Genomic DNA, 20,854 nt, shown 5'->3' with positions numbered 1-20,854 from the left:
ACTTTTGAACTGATAGAGATATTTTAGAAATAGAGAGATATTTTCATGGGCTTTTCTCCAATTTATATTTTTTAGATATTTATGCAGATTAATATGTTTTTTTCGGAAGTGGTCCCTATATGGGACCTATATCCAATTATGGGCCGATCATCATAAAATTCGGTACAGAGATTTTGGTATATTGTGTCGAATTTCAACTCAATAGCGTTATTTATAAGATATTTATGCGTGTTTAAGTGATTTCCGGAAGTGAACTTTATATGGGGCTATGGTCAAATATGGACCGATCCAAGAAAAATTTAGTCTTGTGATTTCTTTTAGCACGAAACTTATTTCTGCTGAATTTGGTATGCATACTGCAATTCTGTAGGCATTTATAGATCATAGCTCCATATTTCGGGAAGAAATTTGTATGGGGGCTAGGAGAAATCATGAACCGATTCTTATAATTTTCAACAGAGTAGTTCTTTTATCATAAAAATAACGAGTGTAAAATTGTATGGTATTATCTGCAAACAACAAAAAATATGTGAAAATTATCTTTTTTTTAGGTTGTTCATAACTTTGGATCTACTGTACCGATTTTGCTGGTTTTCAATACCAAACTGCTTTTCTTGAAAGTTAACTAAGTTTGTTTGTGTATTTTGGACGTGAGCGTGTTTTATACAGACATACAGTCGGACATAGCTCAATCGAATGACAAACATATACATATATACCCTCATTCGCCACTTGTGGTAGTAACCTAAGGAGTTATATTCCACTAAAATTAAAATTCGACTAAAATATAGTACCTGAGAAACAATTTAATAACACAGCAGGTATAAACGGTACAGTGACACATCCTAACAACATAAATAAAAATTTACTTCTGATCAAATTTACAAAATCACATTTTTTATAAAATAACATAAAATATTTGTCTTTAACCGCATGCCACGCCTTCTGTTACCAATATTTTATTATTTACAAAAAATTCGACTTTTTCGTCGTTCTGAGCCTATTAATATGGATTGGTTTCAAAGCTGATAAAAGATATAAAAAGAATTATTTGCACACACAAGAATGTCTCGGCAGCTTTATGACTTTTTTTGAAAGTAATGGCCCATCAATGCGGAAATACAAGGAAACAATTCATGCCGATGAGGGCTTATCGCTCACACTTCTGTATATTTTTATTTTTTTTAAATAAATACTTACAATTTAAAAAAAAATTACATACATATAAAGAATCTCCTCGTCCAGTACTATATACATATATCTACATATCAATTATCTCTTATTTCTTAGGAGATATTCGTATTTGAAAATTCCAGTTTTTATACCCTTCACCTACGTGAGAAGGGTATATATAAGTTTGTCATTCCGTTTGTAATTTCTACATTTTTCATTTCCGACCCTATAAAGTATATATATTCTGGATCCTTATAGATAGCGGAGTCGATTAAGCCATGTCCGTCTGTCTGTCTGTCTGTCTGTCTGTCTGTCTGTCTGTCTGTCTGTCTGTCTGTCTGTCTGTCTGTCTGTCTGTCTGTCTGTCTGTCTGTCTGTCTGTCTGTCTGTCTGTCTGTCTGTCTGTCTGTCTGTCTGTCTGTCTGTCTGTCTGTCTGTCTGTCTGTCTGTCTGTCTGTCTGTCTGTCTGTCTGTCTGTCTGTCTGTCTGTCTGTCTGTCTGTCTGTCTGTCTGTCTGTCTGTCTGTCTGTCTGTCTGTCTGTCTGTCTGTCTGTCTGTCTGTCTGTCTGTCTGTCTGTCTGTCTGTCTGTCTGTCTGTCTGTCTGTCTGTCTGTCTGTCTGTCTGTCTGTCTGTCTGTCTGTCTGTCTGTCTGTCTGTCTGTCTGTCTGTCTGTCTGTCTGTCTGTCTGTCTGTCTGTCTGTCTGTCTGTCTGTCTGTCTGTCTGTCTGTCTGTCTGTCTGTCTGTCTGTCTGTCTGTCTGTCTGTCTGTCTGTCTGTCTGTCTGTCTGTCTGTCTGTCTGTCTGTCTGTCTGTCTGTCTGTCTGTCTGTCTGTCTGTCTGTCTGTCTGTCTGTCTGTCTGTCTGTCTGTCTGTCTGTCTGTCTGTCTGTCTGTCTGTCTGTCTGTCTGTCTGTCTGTCTGTCTGTCTGTCTGTCTGTCTGTCTGTCTGTCTGTCTGTCTGTCTGTCTGTCTGTCTGTCTGTCTGTCTGTCTGTCTGTCTGTCTGTCTGTCTGTCTGTCTGTCTGTCTGTCTGTCTGTCTGTCTGTCTGTCTGTCTGTATGTCTGTCTGTCTGTCTGTCTGTCTGTCTGTCTGTCTGTCTGTCTGTCTGTCTGTCTGTCTGTCTGTCTGTCTGTCTGTCTGTCTGTCTGTCTGTCTGTCTGTCTGTCTGTCTGTCTGTCTGTCTGTCTGTCTGTCTGTCTGTCTGTCTGTCTGTCTGTCTGTCTGTCTGTCTGTCTGTCTGTCTGTCTGTCTGTCTGTCTGTCTGTCTGTCTGTCTGTCTGTCTGTCTGTCTGTCTGTCTGTCTGTCTGTCTGTCTGTCTGTCTGTCTGTCTGTCTGTCTGTCTGTCTGTCTGTCTGTCTGTCTGTCTGTCTGTCTGTCTGTCTGTCTGTCTGTCTGTCTGTCTGTCTGTCTGTCTGTCTGTCTGTCTGTCTGTCTGTCTGTCTGTCTGTCTGTCTGTCTGTCTGTCTGTCTGTCTGTCTGTCTGTCTGTCTGTCTGTCTGTCTGTCTGTCTGTCTGTCCGTCTGTCTGTCTGTCTGTCTGTCTGTTGAAATCAATTTTCTGAAGGCCCCAGATATCTCCGGGATCCAAATCTTCAACAATTCTGTCAGACATACTTTCGAGAATTTTGCTATTTAAAATCAGCAAAATCCGTCCATAAATAACGGAGATATGAGCAAAAATCCGAGACAACCTCTGAAAATTTCATCAAAAAACACAATGTATTGCATGCTTTGACAAAAAAACAACAAAACGTATGGTTGGATGTGCAAGCTATGCGTATTTTGTTTTTTTTTGTGTTTTGTTTCTTTTGGCGTTGTTGTTGTTTTTTATACAACTAAACTTTTGTTTGGTTGTGTGTTGGTTTTTTTGACAAAAAATCAACAAATCGTATGTTTGAATGTGCATGCTTTGCGTATTTTGTTTTTCTTTTGCGTTTTGTTTCTTTTGGCGTTGTTGTTGTTTTTTGTACAATTAAACGTATGTTTGGATGTGTGTTGGTTTCATTGGCTTGCGTATTTTGTTTTTGTTTTTTCTTTTGGTGTTCTGTTTCGTTTGGCGTTGTTGTTGTTTTTTGTGTTCTTGATAAATTTAGGATGCTGTAAGCTGAAAGTGGGCAATGTACATACATACCTATATACTTATTATAAAAAACAAGTAAGAGTGCTATATTCGGCTATGCCGAATCTTATATACCCTTCACCTTTGTTGTGGATGCATTATTATTTTTTATAATAAGTATATAGGTATGTATGTACATTGCCCACTTTCAGCTTACAGCATCCTAAATTTATCAAGAACACAAAAAACAACAACAACGCCAAACGAAACAGAACACCAAAAGAAAAAACAAAAACAAAAAAAACCAACACACAACCAAACAAACGTTTAGTTGTATAAAAAACAACAACAACGCCAAAAGAAACAAAACACAAAAAAAAACAAAATACGCATAGCTTGCACATCCAACCATACGTTTTGTTGTTTTTTTGTCAAAGCATGCAATACATTGTGTTTTTTGATGAAATTTTCAGAGGTTGTCTCGGATTTTTGCTCATATCTCCGTTATTTATGGACGGATTTTGCTGATTTTAAATAGCAAAATTCTCGAAAGTATGTCGGACAGAATTGTTGAAGATTTGGATCCCGGAGATATCTGGGGCCTTCAGAAAATTGATTTCAACAGACAGACAGACGGACAGACAGACAGACAGACAGACAGACAGACAGACAGACAGACAGACAGACAGACAGACAGACAGACAGACAGACAGACAGACAGACAGACAGACAGACAGACAGACGGACATGGCTTAATCGACTCCGCTATGTATAAGGATCCAGAATATATATACTTTATAGGGTCGGAAATGAAAAATGTAGAAATTACAAACGGAATGACAAACTTATATATACCCTTCTCACGTAGGTGAAGGGTATAATAATAATGCATCCACAACAAAGGTGAAGGGTATATAAGATTCGGCATAGCCGAATATAGCACTCTTACTTGTTTGATATCAGAGGGTCCAAATATTTTCCGATTTTCTCCATTTTTATTTTATTAGACTAGTATTTGCCAGAAGAGCATCTGGTCTTCACTTGGTATCGAAAAGTGTACAATGATGATATGCCCAGGCTGCAACAACGCTTTGTGTTACAATTGTTTCGGACCATTCCACAAATTAAATCCCTAATTACATTTATAAATAAGCATAACATAATATCTTTGCCATATCTTTTAGAATATGCAATAATTTCTACCATTTATATTTTTAACCTTTTCAAAACGTTTGGTTTATTTCCTTTAAATAAACCGGATACTTTTGATTGCAAATAAAATCCGTTTATAGTTTGAAAATTGTAACAACTCTTTATTTATTTAAAATGTACAACAACAGAATTAAGTAGTCACTCAGTGTTTTTTTATACACGTTTATAAATTCGCAGAAATAAAGACACACTTTATAATGTACACGAATTTACTTGAAAAACACAACACACTTTAAGGCACTCAGTTGATGTTTATTCGAAAAGCATCTCTGATAAACTGACTCACGACTGCAACCTCTGCCACTATTTATAACACTGCCATCTGCACTCCAGATTGTTCTTTAACTGTCAAATTGTGATGTACTTTCTACAATGTTCTTTAACTGAATATTCGAATTCGAATACAGCGTTGCCAACTTACGATCAAATCAACTGAAAGCTTTTATTTAATAATGCCCACAGATATGTTACAGTTTGCTATTACAGCACTGTTATTTGAAAGCATTATGCTACTTTTAAATCAGCCCTTAAAATCGTTATATTTGAATTCAAGTACAATTTCGTAACAATATTTTGGTTCTCTAAATAAAACTCCGTCCAGAAAGGGTTAAACAAAACCTGTTGTTTTGCATTATTGTATTTTTTGACGTAACGTACTCACCTTATTAATGCGCGTTGTTACTGTCCACAATGTCTTTGTGCATGAGTATTTTCGAAATCTCATTCAAATGATATTTCAGATTAAATGTAAATAGAATACACTAATAACAATTTGAAAATTTGTTTAGTTTTAGAATATTCTCTTGCATTTCGGAAAGTTTCGTTTCAGAAAGTACAGATCCGATGTAAGCAGGTAAGTACGAATTTTTGCAAAAAAATTCGAAATATCCTTTTACGAATGTTTAAATTTAAATGGGCATAACCTTTGAGACTGCGATTATTTTATATAACAATAATTTCTTTATTATACTTATAAATTTGTTGGCATTACAAAATATTTTATAGAAAACTCAGAAAATATTTGATCCCACTAATAGCGAAAAACTATATTAGGAGAAAACAAGTAAATGTAAATTTTAAAATGCGATTACAGATAGCAGATACCCATAATTCATCCCTTCCGACCTCGAACAGGTGGCACTGCTGCTGTTGTCGTTGTTGTTGCTAGAGTTGTCATTATTGTTGTCATGACATCAACATCCATTTCGTCACTATTCATACTCGAATCAGACATTGAAATGTCATCGATTACTGTTACATTCCGATTAACAGTTCGTATATCAGTTGGAATACTAATTTGAAATTGCAACAATACTACCAAATATGTAACCATTGTGGTCAATAGCTGTAATCAAATCAAAAAGATATATAAGTTCACATTTATTACATTTACATAACACAGTACAACACATGATTTTGGGACTCAACTCTGACAATTGCACGTGAAAGTAGCCCAAAAAATAAGAGCTTCTGCATCATTCGTTTTGTCAAGTTGGCTGCCGTAATAATTTAATGGCCATACGAATTTTTTTGCACAACATGGATTTTATCACTTTTTCTATATTTATATCTCGGTATACCGTAAGGAATATCTCTTTTGTGTCTGAAGCAAGTGTCTGAAGATATTGAATAGGAGAAAAAAAGCGGAACATACCTACCCGAAAAAAGTGCATCCAGTGCCTTAAAAATCGAAAAAATACCAATTTTTAAATTTGTTACCAATTTAACTGGATTACAAATCCAATTATGAACCGATCACCATGAAATTAGGTCGTGCGATTTGCGTCTATATGAAATTTATTTACCATGAATTTTGTATGTATACCATCATTTATGCACTTTAAAGTGATTTTAGGAAGAGGGTCTTATATGGGATCTATGACTAATTATGGACCGATCATAATCAAATTTAGTGCATATAATTTGTTCGACCCAAGAACGAAGCCTATTGAAATTGGCTAAAATCGGAGCATTATTTCACCTAGCCCCCATACAAATGTCCTCCCGAAATTGGACTTTATCGGTCATAAATGTTTAATTTATATATGTATCTACACAAGTTTCTCTCCAAATAAGTTTTATATATACAAAATTTATGTCACCAAATTTTATTATGATCGGTCCATAATTAGTCATAGCTCCCATATAAGACCCGCTTCCGAAAATCACTTTAACGTGCATAAATCTCTTAAAAATTATGGTATACATACAAAATTCATGGTAAATAACTTTCATATAGACGCAAATCGCACGACCTTATTTCATGGTGATGGGTCAATAATTGTATTTGTAATCCAGTTATTGAGCAAAAAAGTTGAAAAATTGGTCAAAAATTTAAAAAAAAAAATGGGAATTTTTTCGATTTTTAAGACACTGGATGCACTTTTTTCGGGTAGGTATGTTCCGCTTTTCCTTTCTCCTATTCAGTATCTACAACATTGCTTCAGACACAAAAGAGATATTCCTTACGGTATACCGAGATATAACCGTGTTAAAATATAGAAAAAGTGATAAAAATTCACCTTGAGCAAAAATAATTCGTATGGCAATTAAATTATTACGGCAGCCAACTTGACAAAACTAATGATGCAGAAGTTCTTATTTTTGGGGCTACTTTCAGGTGCAATTGTCAGAATTGCGTCCTAAAGCAATGAACAGAAAAATGTTGTACTGTGTAATGAAGATAAGTGGTTGAGAAAAGAATGATTTAAACAAAAAATAAAAAAAACACACACACCCCTTTGAATAGATTGCGATTGACATCAAAAAATCCACCACAATTAATGTTTGAGGGATTAATTTCGGTGGCACGTAAAAACATATTGATTTCAGTCTGAGCATCTGAGTTCATCCAGTTCAATTCAACCATGAGTAACTTCTTTTGAAAATTAGTGCGAACATTGAAAGATGCGTAGTGAGCTTGATCGCAGATAAAAAACAAAAGGCAGACATTCCACAAAGCCGTAATGGCCAGACCAATATCCTTGATACCGAATCCCTCGGAAAGTTGTGACATTAGACCATAAATCGAAAGGGTTATTATGAAAAATAGATACAGATTTAAAAAGGTAAATGTATAACATGTTGCTGTGCCAGTATCTCGCGTTAACTTGCTCAATCTTAACCAGAGAGCTCGATAGTCGGCCACCATAGCTGCGGGACCAATATGACGCAAGGCCTAATAGCAAAAATATATACATATTATCATATCTTAAATACAATGTATGCACACATTATATATACAGGTCTAAAGTACATCCTACTCACCTTTTGGAAACGTTCTGCTAGAATATTAGCAGTGGTACTTAGAGCTTCGCAAATGAGATACCACCATGCTCCCAACATGGCTGTTAAGTTGTCCAAAATACAGTAGGGAACAACCTATGTGTAGGATAAGTAATAAGTTTAAATCAACAGTTGCAGTCTAACTAACTATTTGATCGTACCTGTATCAAATCAAAATCCGCCATTGTTACATGTGTAATTACTACAGAGAGTATAGAGAGTATTGGTAAAGCAATTGATATAGTCCGTGATCTGCGCCTTAAATTCAAGGGGACACTATGACCCGATATTTGATAATAAAGAATCTGCGAATAAATTATATCCGCATTATTCGTTTGTATGGGTGAATTTAATGCACCATGTTCTTACCTCGAAATCATCCCAGTCATTAACGAGAGCACATATTTTACGGGTCTCCCACCACATTATTGGTATTAAGAATATGGGCAATATGTTTACCAGGAACAAATATGCAATTACAGCCTCTTCAAATGGTCCACTTAGTGATGTAACAATTATTATACGATTGTTTGCAACATAAGCAACGTAAATCTAATGGGTTAAGTAATATGAATATTAGGGTGATTTTTTTTATAAAATTTCTAGGAGTGCTGGTCGGTTTAGTTTCACACTTGGTATAAAACGGTACCGTTGAAACAATATCTTTCAAAACCAAAATAAATCAATTTTTAATATAGAAAAGGATACAAAAATTGAAAGATTTTTTTTTCGATTCTGTAATTAATATTCCTAAAGTAGTTGATTTATTGATATGTAAATACTTATTTAAAATAATAAAATCTCTGGTTGGTGATTTGAACATTAATAGATATTTTGTAGTATATTACCATTAAAAATGTGAAAAATACAATCGAATATGCAAAAGCAATCGATCCAATAACGAATTTGGCTTTTCCAGGTCCCGAACGTTTCATTGGCAAGGCTCCAATCATACTCAAAAACCATTTTATGGGCGCTACATTTCGATGAAATACATTCTGAAAGAAATGAAATCGGATTTTTTAATTTAGTATTTGTATATATTACGGATCATTATAGATAAAGAAGTTTGTATTGAAAATTACATTAATGGCAGACCTAAAAAGTATAATTTTTTTGAATCCGCAAAAAAAAATAACAGATCAAATAAATGTTTTTGAATTAATAATTTTCACCATGACTTTGTTTAAATTTTTTCAAAAATGTAATTGAAAATGACAATAGAGCATGATAAGCATGTTTATTCTAGGTAACTGTATTTATATGTAGAAACAAGGTGTATTAATAAGGTGAAGTTACGAACACAGCTGATTTTTATTTATTTGTTTATGTTGAGTTTGAGATTGTCAAACTTTCTTAACTTTTTTTGTTGTCATTAAAAAAAATAATTGAAACAGAAAATATTGAAAAGTTTTCAATTTTGTAAATTTTAGTCTAAACAAAGAATTGTGTAAGAAAAATTAAAGAAAACACATTAAACAATAAAATGAGGTGAGTAGCAGTGAAATTTAATCCTCAAAAGTCCAATGGATGACCAAAATAACATCATTTTGTTTGTTTGCTTGGTTTTACAGTTTTCATGTGCAACAACATATTTTGACATTCTCAGTCGTTTGACAATAAAAAAATATTGTCTTTGTTGTATTTGTTGCCGAGACGCTCTCACCTGATTAATACGCCTTGTGTAGAAATAGAAATAAATTATAATTATATACATACATACATATACATATACATATTAAATATTTAGAGAACAAAAATAGTACAAAAATTCATATAGCGACAAAATTATTTTTGATATAAAATTTTGATATTGATTTTCTTGCTTCTATATGAGCTTTGATGAATCGTTCTCTTGTTGTTTTGTTGAACAAAGTTGATGTTGCTTTGACTGCTCTCTTTACCGCTTGATTATGACAGGGGCTGAAATAAATCAATTCCTCCGTTTTTTCCTTCTTCAATAAACAGAAGAAGACTTTTTTCATCTTCAGATTTTAATATAGGTGATTCAGTAATATTTTCATCCCATTTCAAAAGGTCATAGTATGACGTAGCATTAAAATGTATCGTTGGTATCTGAAACAGCGGTAGTTTATTTGACGATGTGAAGCTACTTTTCAAAATTCGATGGGCAGCTAATTCACAAATAAGTTGTTGGGGATATATTAACATTACAATTAAAAAGTTTTCAGGATCTGGGCCGACAAAACTTGAAAGTTGTTGGTAAATATCTGCTAAGTTTGATTAGTTCAAAAGGTGTCGAGGTCCGTCTTTACAGATGGGAAGAGTTTTTATAGAAAACTACACTGGAGCGTAAACCTTTACAATATATATTGCAAGAGTTGTTAGATTTGTTCTCAACTGAAATATAAAGATGAAGGTCTACACTTATAGCTCTGGTAAGTTCGTAAGAATTGGTTGAAACTTCACTATTGCCCTTTTTTCAAGTTTTCAAGTTATTTGCTAATTTCTCCTAAAAATGTTTGTGGCCTTGATGTTCCACCATCAATATGTTGAAACAGGTGTCTGAATGGCAGTTCATTCAGTTTTTCTAATAATCGAATATACAATTAAACAATTTAGTGATACACCCGTATGCAAGAAAAATATTTTAATGGTAGTAATTGTAATTGTTCTGTTTCTTCACAATCTGACTGATCATATTCAAGTTCAGATGCTCTGCTCAATATAAGTATCTGGCTACTTATAGCCATTTGTGTAACCGTTCTCTGTTATGTTATCAAAATTCGTTCTCTTGCAGGTATTTTTTGTTTTTTAATGCAAGTACATTTCCGAAAATCTTTGCACTTACATGCCGAAATATCAAACAAAGTCTTGCTTTCACAAAAGATCTTTTCCAACTTTTCTTTAAGAATTTTCGGGTGAGACTTTATAAGATTTTTACATTTTAAATGACATGTTCGTATCATAACCTTCATTCGTCTAACAGATACTGAAGATATTGACGATTTTCCCATATTTATATCAGGTTTCCAATAACGATGGCTTCTATTCACTCACAAAATTTCATAAGATCTGCATAGGTTGGCAATATATTATTTTTTAAATCACACAAAACACCAAAATAATGGACACTTCCAACTATTCCACTTCTCAGATTATAACCAAATAAATAATAACACTTTTCCCCTAATCTATCGAAATATGTAGAAAACTTGATTTTTAGGGATTTTATAAAAAAGTAATATATAAATACGTGTTCTGCTGAAATGTAACAGTAAGAATCCTGATTGGAATGGTAAAATTTTATATTGGTTAATATTAATTTTAAGTTAATATTATTTCGCATAAAAATGTATTTTAATGTGATGTAAAAAATTTACTCTTTCAAAAAATTCAATCGCGATCCGGAGGCAGTAAAACTTAAAACAATGCAATAAAATTATAGATACATATTAGCTACACCATTTGCCACATTTTTATCTCTGAGCCTTTCAAAAATTTAAGAAAAAAAATTTTAATTATTTACTTATTCTGCAGTATTCTACAAAAAGTCGTGCTAAAGTTTCTGAAAATTCTAATATACAAATGGAGACTTCTGAAATATAATTGGAATACAATTTAGAAAAATATAATTTGAAACTTCTAAAATTCAATTGGCGTATATAGGTTTTAAACAATTCATGTTCATGTCGTAATCTATAATTTTCAAGGTTAGCTACTGATTCGAAATTCATAGCAGATGATTTATTATTGATTATTTATTTATAAAATGTCGTAGTAAAATAAAAAAAATTTGAGAGGATTTTATAAAAAGCAAGTAAGAGAGCTATATTCGGATGTGCCGAATCTTATTTACCCTTCACCAAATTATACTTCAAAATAAAAATTTTAAATATTTTTAGGTAAACAGAATATATTTTTTTTCCAAAGTTCTTATACATTTTTTGGAAAAAAAAAATTTCCAATTGTTTTTTTAAAATTATTTTTTATAAATTTGAAACATTTTTTTTTAATATTTAGCGAAAAAAAACTTTTGTTGAAAAAAAAATTCGGATCAAAAAATATTTTTTCCGATTTTGACCCATTGTAGGTCCAACTTACTATGGTCTTATATATTGCAAAGGTCTTTGAAATATCTATCATTAGATATCCATATTGTCTATATTAATGACTTAGTAATCCAGATATAGGTAAAAAAGATAGATAAAAAAATCGAGGTTGTCCTGGTTTTTTCCTTATATCTCAGCCATTTGTGCACCGATTTTCTCGATTTTAAATAGCAACCGAGTCGGAAGAATATTAATGTATGAATCGTGTATGTAAGTTATTTGGGGGCTTCGGAAAGTTGATTTCCACAGACAGACGGACATGGATTAATCGACTCCACTATCTATAAGAATCCAGAATATATACATATACTTTATAGGGTCAGAAAATTATATTGTGGAAATTAAAAACGGAATGACAAACTTATATATACCCTTCTCACGAAGGTGAAGGGTATAATAAACGAATATAATTAATACCGGAATTTGTTGAGCAGTTTCTCCAAAAAATTTCTCTTATTAAGAAATGAAAAGGAGGCAGTAAAATTCAATTCTTTATGTTTTTTGTCTCATACTTAAAATATGAGAAGTAAAAAGGAGGCAGTGTTGTTAGTTCTTCAAGTTTCTCCAAAAACTGTAACTTATTAAGAAAAAGGAGGAAATATAAAAAAACACTTAAAATTTCGAGGTTTTACCAGGATGTTTTTCTTTACAAACCATTTCCATCTTCTTTACAAAAAAATTAGCCAAATCGCTACAGCCGTTCTCACGTGATGCAATTACATATGTACATGGACCATTTCATTTTTATATATACATATAGAAGATTCCGGTAAACATATTTTAGAAATAGCGGTAATCGATCTTAAATTATGAATAAAGAAAAGCTGATGAAGATAGTTTTACATTTCATTTTAACTTTTGTAGATTTCAATAAACTTAATTATTGAAAGTAGAATAACGGTAACGGTATTTTCCATTAAATGTAAATGTATTTTAGAGGTAACGTTAATTGTTGTAACGATAGTAGAGCTGAAAGGGTATTTTATATTTAACGGTAACTTAGCGGTAACGGTAGCCAGCCTTGATAATTTTAACAATATACTATGTACATATGTAGTATCTTACTGGTATAAATTGTTGGTTCATGGAATCAATGGTTGATATTGAATGACGACTGGTCCTTTTTTCCTTGTTATAATTTCCAAATCCACTATCTAATCGATCCAATAGACCATTCGAATATTTTCGTACACTAATGTTTGTGGCAACGGGTTTAACATTGAGAAAAATAGCATCCTGTTTCTTTTTTCTATTATAATTATTCCACATTTTTTTAAAGAATGATTGCGACCGTAATGTATGTAATTTATTATTCTCCCGAAACACCGATAAGCAACTCTTGTTACCTCTAGCAACTATTTCTTAATGATTAAATGGATTTAACATTGACCAGGACACAGAGAATTTTGTATTCTTAAAATTCATAAATTATAAATAATATTGACCAATGGTTGGAATTAATAATATTCTTTTTTGTTTATTTTATTATAAATTCATTAGCTGAGTTCTGAGGGATGGTTTTCTTTTGTTTTAAAGGTGTAAAGAAAAATAAAATGCATCGATTGCTCAACAAACGCTAACAGCGTGTACCATCAGTATTATTTTTAAATTACTCGTTCACCTTTCATAAATTGTTGTATAAATTTCCATACAAACTTGTAATTTCGACACTACAGTTTAGTTTTTGTTAGTTGTAATATTGTGTTGCATGTGATATTTACTTTTGTCTACAACTTATAATACAATCGATATTAAGTATTACAAAAGTTTGATGGTATAAATAATTTAGTCTTTGCTGTTGTTTTTATTTATTTACTTAACATGGACTTGGCCTTGTAGAGGCTTCATTTTAATTTGGGTTATCTAAATAAATACACTTGAAATAAGCAAAATCCAAATGCATCAGGCAGTCATCATAGTAAAATTTACTAGGCCATACGATAGAAACTTCATCCTTAAATTCTTGAATTTATATTCAAAAGACTACACAACTAATTTAAAACCATAACTCTTCGGGTTCTGCTCTACTGAATATACAAAGATTTTTTCAATCGGCACACTCATATCGAGGTTTGGAATATGTAAAGCATGTGTCATGTGTCAAATATATTGATGAACTAAAGAGTTTCTTTCGCAATGCTGATGAAGTTTATCAGGTTGTTTTGCCAGAGGAAGTTACTTCAATTACAAACTCATTGCATGATATTATTATTATTCAATTTATTTGTATTTATTATCTTTTCCATCAAATTCAATCAAAAACAAGTAAGAGAGCTATGTATATTCGGCTGTGCCGAATCTTATATACCCTTCACCAAATTATACTTTAAATTTACTTTACTTTTATTATACCCTTAAGTTTGTCATTCCGTTTGTAATTTCTACATTTTTCATTTCCGACCCTATAAAGTATATATTCTTATAGATAGCGGAGTCGTTTAAGCCATGTCCATCTGTCTGTCTTTTGAAATCAATTTTCTGAAGACCCCAGATATCTTCGGGATCCAAATCTTCAATAATTCTGTCAGACATGCTTTCGAGAATTTTTCTATTTAAAATCAGCAAAATCGGTCCACAAATGGCTGAGATATGAGGAAAAAACCAAGACAACCTCGATTTTTGACCTATGACAATATGGATATCTAATGATAGATATTTCAAAGACATTTGCAACGACGTATATAAGACCATAGTAAGTTGGACCTACAATGGGTCAAAATCGGTAACCCGATTTTTTTTCACAAAAAAAAATTGAAAAAACAAAAAAAATTTTTTTTTAAATTTAAAAAAAAAAAAAAATTAATTTAAAAAAAAAATTTTAAATTTAAATTTTTTCCAAAAAATGAAAAAAACAACTGGAAAAAAAATTAATTTTGTTTAACTTAAAAATATATAAAATTTTTAAGTATATAACCCGATTTTTTTTCACAAAAAAAAATTGAAAAAACAAAAAAAATTTTAATTTTAAAAAAAAAAAAATAAAATAACAATCGAACAAATTTTTTTTCCAAAAAATGAAAAAAAACAACTGGAAAAAAAATTTAATTTTGTTTACCTAAAAATATATAAAATTTTGAAGTATAATTTGGTGAAGGGTATATAAGATTCGGCACAGCCGAATATAGCAGTCTTACTTGTTTTTCTATAAAGTATCAAATATTTAGTTGATTTTTATTTATTATATTTCCTTTAGCTTTAGTTTGATTTAGAATTTCTTTAGCTGAAACATTTCGTATTGATTTTTCGGAATTAGAATCTGAAGCTTGATACTAAAGCTTATATTCGTCTAAAATTAAGTGGAACTGGAATGTAGACAATTGGCAACAATATGCATTAAAGGGTTAAAATAAAAATTTTAAATATTTTTAGGAAAACAAAATTAAAATTAATTTTTATTCAAATTGTCTTTTTAGGTAGTGAGAAAAATTGTATGACAAAAAAATGTTTTGGAGAAATAAAAATTAGGTTAAAAAATATTTTTCCCGATACTATGGCCTTATAAACGTCATTGCAAAGTACTTTGAAATATCTATTATTAGATATCCACATTGTCTATATTGTTACGTTTTAACCTTTTCAAAACGTTGGTTTATTTCCTTTAAATAAACCGGATACTTTTGATTGCAAATAAAAGCCGTTTAGTAGTTTGAAAATTGTAACAACTCTTTATTTATTTAAAATGTACAACAACAGAATTAAATAGTCACTCAGTGTTTTTTTATACACGTTTATAAATTCGCAGAAATACAGACAAGCTTTATAATGTACACGAATTCACTTGAAAAATACAGCACACTTTAAGGCAGGTGATGTTTATTCGAATAGCGTCTCTGATAAACTCACTAACGACTGCAACCTCTGCCACTATTTATAACACTGCCACCTGCACTCTAGAATGTTCTTTAACTGTCAAAGCTCGTATATTCGAAGCCTAGAGCTTTCGAATACACACGCCATCTCTGGTGAACTTTCTACAATGTTCTTTAACTGTCAAAAACTCGAATATTCGAATTGGAATATACGAGTCGCAGCAAACATTCAGCGTTGCCATACTTACGATCAATGATCAACTCAAAGCTTTTATTCAATGTTAATAATGCCCACAGATATGTTACAGTTTGAGAGGCACTGCTTTCAAATAGCATTATGCAACCCCAAATCAGCCGCCAAAATCGTTATATTTGAATTCAAGTACAATTTCGTAACAATGTTAATGACTTAGTAATCCAGATATACAGTGGTGGCCAGGAATTTAAGACAAAAATTGTTTGCTAAATTCCACGTGATTGTCAATTATTTTTTCAAATATTTCCACAAATATGTATGCATGAGGACTGTTTTAACACACAAGTGTGTTTTATTCGAATCTGTCAATTCATACATATTCACCACGAATACATACCATTTTTCTACAAATTGACAAAAATTTTTTTTTTTAAATAAACATATTTTCTCACATTTATATCATTATATTTTTATTATTATAAAATATTCGGACCAAATTTCATATTTTTAGTTTCATTAGTTTCGGTAATATCATGTTATTAACAGCGGATGTTCGCTGAGGTGGGTCAACGTATTTCCACATATCTTTGTCCATATATGTTTTACCGATTTTTCCAAACATTTTTCAGAAACTAGAAACATTAATAATAAATTTCATACCCTTAGACGTCCTTTTATTTTGGCTCAATCGCACTTAAAATTCAATTGATGAAAAAAATTCAAGTATTTGTCTTAAATTGGTGGCCACCACTGTAGATCAAAAGTAGGCCAAAAATATAGGTTGTCCTGTTTTTTCCATATATCTCACCTGGTCCTGGTCTATAGCGGATATATTGATGTATGAATCATGTATGTCAGTTATTTAGGGGATACGGAAAGTCGATTTCAACATACAGACGGACATGGCTATATCGACTCCGCTATCTACAACGATCCAGAATATATGTACATATATACTTTGTGGGGTCGCAAATGAAAATGTAGAAATTACAAACGGAATGACAAACTTACAGTATTGGTCATAACTAAAGAATCCCTAAGAAGGCTTTTAAAAAAAATCTGAATTTTCTTCATGAAAGAGTCCTTAAAATAAACTAAGTTTTAATTTTATTCATTAATATATATGCAGTAGAAGACAAAAGTGTTCACGAATAGTTGAAATTTTAGTTTACACATTATTTCTTTCACATAACAACTGATCTGTAACATTTTCCTTTTGTTAAGTGTTAAGCGATATATTTACTATTATCTGGGAACTCACTCTGAAACTAACGGACAATGTTACATGTGAACAATATTGTCCCCCAATAGATTTTGTGAAAAATTAAATTAAATTTTGATATTACAAGAAGAAAATTAAGTAAATAGTAATCCTTTTAAGTTCTTTATTAAAAAAAAAAAAAAAACAAAAATAAATCACTTCAATAAATTTTCAGTACTTTACAATGGATTAATTCAGTTTTGAAGAAAAACATCCTAGAAGATATACAAAATTGCGTTTCGTACCGATTAATTGCTAAAAAATACAAAGTTTCTACCGGACTTTACAGTAAAATAAAAAAACAAAATAATTTATCAGCCCCACGACATTGTAGTGGTCGTCCAACGAAGCTATCTTTTGCTGATGATCGAGTTTCAAGGCGCTTAAAATTTTTAGGAGCCACAACTACTATAGTATACCAGAAAGAATCAAAGCTGTAAAAAATCACGTGGTGGTCATACAAAATATTAATTTTAAAATTACTCTGTTTTTGAAACTAGGGACAGAACTGTTCACACCGACTTTTGTTTTAAAAGTAGTATAGTGTTTTTAATCCAATTTTTAAATTTAGATTTTATGTATTGTATTGTATAAGTTAGTAAATTGATACTCTTTTAAAATTAATTAATATTCTTCATAAACATAGTGAATAATAAAATTCTTCTGTAATACAAAAATTTCGGGACTTTTTGTGAACGCTTTTGTCTTCTACTGTATATATTATTAATTTAACGAAAAGTTTAAAGTTTCACTTTTCAGAACAACACATAAAGCAAGCATAATAGCAAAACTTTTGTTTCGAATGACATACGCACATCTTCTTGCATGGATGGTATTAAATTATCTATAGTATTCTGCGATATTCCTTCCCAGGCTTTATTAACGGCTTGAAACAGAACAGCCTTATTTTTACAATTTTCCCGATTTCTCAATAGGATTGAAATCGGCAGATTGAGCGGGCCAAACCTGAATCCTGTTGTTCTTCAGTCATCCTTTGGAAGTGTCACACTTTGAAAGTGTGCTTAAGATCCTTATCCTGTTGCAACTTCCTTCCCAGTCTTTATTAACGGCTTGAAACAGAACAGCCTTATTTTTACAATTTTCCCGATTTATTTTCATATTTACAATCTACCATAAGTTCTCAATAGGATTGAAATCGGCAGATTGAACGGGCAAAACCTGAATCCTGTTGTTCTTCAGTCATCCTTTGGAAGTGTCACACTTTGAAAGTGTGCTTAAGATAATTGTAATGTTGCAACTTCCATTGAAGCGGAATTTTCACCTGCATAGGGCAACATTACGTTCTGTAATATATCATGATACATAAATCGATCCATAAAGCCATCAATGTGATGAATTGGATGATTGGAGACATTTCTTGCAGAGAAATATCTGCAGACCATTATAACTCCATCGCCATGTTTGACTGTTGCCTTGCAATACTTAGGATTTAGTCGTTCTCCTTTTGTTCGGCGTAAGCCTGGAAATCACTGATCGGTTGATTGAATATTTACTGTTCAACTCATAGCGTGATAGACCTGCTCTCCAAACATCAATAAGTTTATGTTTTAATTGATTTGAATACGTGTTTCATGTCATTCTAAATTTTATATTTATGCACTATAACAATTTAATTTTGATGCACCACGTGTTCTGTCAATTTCTTTTATGATACATTACCGCTAACTTGCATTCAAAAATTGCAGCAGCGTAGTAAAATGTTTAAAATTTTTGCAAGGGGTGCTATTGTTTTATCCATTTTATTTTTTATAAATTTTAAAAACATTTTTATGGAATGATTTATTAATCATCAAATGTGCCGAATCTTAAATACCCTCCACCTAAATATGATGGTATAACAACTGAAATAATATAACAATTGTTAGTAAGAATGTTTACGCAGAAGATATTTTATTTGAAATGTACAAAAAATTGTATCTAATTCAGAAATTTATAATTGATATTCCTATTAGAAATATGAAATTTAACAATTTATATACTTAATAATAAGTTAATGCGTTTGGATCAATATTTTTCCTTTTTAACCTCAAGTGAAGAAACAGAGTATAAATAAGGGTATACAAATATATTTAGACAAATTTAAAAATATTGGGTTGTGCGATTTATATGGGAGCTATGACCTATTATGATTCGATTGTCATAAAATATTTTAACGTGATTTTTATGTATTTATATGGGAGCTGTTGCCAATTATGGACCGATATTCACAAAATTCAGTAGTATTATTTGATCTGTGTACTATTTTGGTTCAATATATGGAAGCTTTGACCTATTAAGGGCCTAAGTATTTGAGGGCTATATTTGTAGACCAATATTTAAAAAATCTTGTAGTACGATTCTTAGATACAAATTACTGATCGCCGTTAAATTTTGCTTCAGTACAGATTATTTTGGATATTTGTGCAGGTTAATGTGTTTTCCGGAAGTGGTTCTTATATGGATTATCATGGACCTATTATCGAAAAATTTGGTACATCGATTTTTGTATATATTGAACAAATTTGTTTCGAATTTCAACCTGATAACTAAATTTGTAAGAAATTTATGAGGATTTTAGTGATTTTCAGGAGTGGACCTTATATGGGAACTATGGTTAAATATGGACCGATATTCACAAAATCCAGTAGTATGATTTCTGGAAAAAAATTACTGATCTGTGCGTAATTTCAATATCAATTTGTCTATATATATAAAAATGAAATGGTCCATGTATGTAATGTCATCACATGAGAACGGCTGGGGCGATTTGGCTGATTTTTTTTTATTCGATTCGAAATTTTCAGGAAATGGTTTGTAAAGAAAAAAATTCAAAAATTGCGGGTAAAACTCGGAAATTCTTTTTTTTGTGAGTCCAGTCAACTGTAATAAAAAAGCTCTCTAAAGTATGCAGTTCAAATTTAGATATTTTATTTGCAAATAAATAAGATCAAGCTGGTGTGCGTGGGTTGGAGAAACTTGAAGAACTAACATTAGTAAATGCTACCGGGTGAAGCCGGGGCGATCAACTAGTTTTAAATATTTATTAAGGTTAATATCTTTTTCGGAAATGGGCCTTATAGGGGAGCTATGACCAATTATCGGCCAATCTGCGTAAATTTTAGCATGATAGAGGTATTTATAAGAGATTTATGAGTACTTGACTGATTTTCGGAAGTGGACCTTATATGGGAGCTATAGTCAAATATGGATCGATATTCACAAAATCCTGTAGTATGATTTCTAAATATAAATTAGAGATTTGTATAAAATTTTGTTTTGATATTGATATTTTGTAGGTATTTATGTAGGATAATGTGTTTTTCGGAAGTGGTCCTTATATGGGAGCTATAACCAATTATTGGCCGATCTTCATAGAATTAGGTATAGCGATTTTGGTATATATGGGGACTATTTATGACGAATTTAAACTTAATAGCGACATTTATAAGACATTTATGCTTATTTAAGTGATTTTCGGATGTGAACTTTATATGGGGGCTATGGCCAAATATGGGCCGATCCATAAAAAATTCGGTGTTGTGATTTTTTTAAGCACGAAACTGAAATTTTGAAGAGATTTACAGACCATAGAACCATATTTCGGGAAGAAATTTGTATTGGGGCTAGGAGAAATCATGGACCGATTCTTATAATTTTTACCAGAGTTAGTCCTTTTAACATAAAAATAACGTGTGTAAAATTTGATGGTATTATCTGCAAAATATTTACACAAATAACAAAAACTATTTTAAAATTATCAAGTTTTTTTTTAGGTTGTCTCACAT

General features: G+C 31.6%; 1 protein-coding gene across 1 annotated transcript; it reads right to left on the bottom strand.

The window, feature by feature from the left end:
- Positions 1-5,447: 5,447 nt before the first annotated feature.
- Positions 5,448-8,931, bottom strand: Gr63a (Gustatory receptor 63a). Its single transcript, XM_065504098.1, has 7 exons — positions 8,829-8,931; positions 8,579-8,728; positions 8,100-8,282; positions 7,892-8,035; positions 7,713-7,826; positions 7,183-7,623; positions 5,448-5,790 (listed from the first exon to the last, which is right to left on the bottom strand). Exons 2-7 carry the CDS (start codon positions 8,681-8,683, stop codon positions 5,557-5,559), a joined length of 1,221 nt encoding a protein of 406 aa, XP_065360170.1. The 5' UTR covers positions 8,684-8,728; positions 8,829-8,931; the 3' UTR covers positions 5,448-5,556.
- Between the last annotated feature and the right edge of the window lie 11,923 nt (positions 8,932-20,854).

Source organism: Calliphora vicina, chromosome 3, assembly GCF_958450345.1.
Source record: "Calliphora vicina chromosome 3, idCalVici1.1, whole genome shotgun sequence".
In the NCBI taxonomy this organism is placed as follows: Eukaryota; Metazoa; Arthropoda; class Insecta; order Diptera; family Calliphoridae; genus Calliphora; species Calliphora vicina.
Note: the sequence above shows the minus strand (reverse complement) of the source record. Positions and strands in the feature narration are given on the sequence as shown.

What these genes read in the sequence shown, in the direction of transcription:
- Gr63a (XM_065504098.1), bottom strand. Translation starts at nt 8,683, where the DNA reads ATGATTGGAGCCTTGCCAATGAAACGTTCGGGACCTGGAAAAGCCAAA. An exon ending in CGGATTTTGATTTGATACAG is followed by an intron (nt 7,827 to 7,891) that starts GTACGATCAAAT and finishes TCCTACACATAG; the next exon opens with GTTGTTCCCTACTGTATTTT. An exon ending in ATCGCAATCTATTCAAAGGG is followed by an intron (nt 5,791 to 7,182) that starts GTGTGTGTGTTT and finishes ATTTGATTACAG; the next exon opens with CTATTGACCACAATGGTTAC.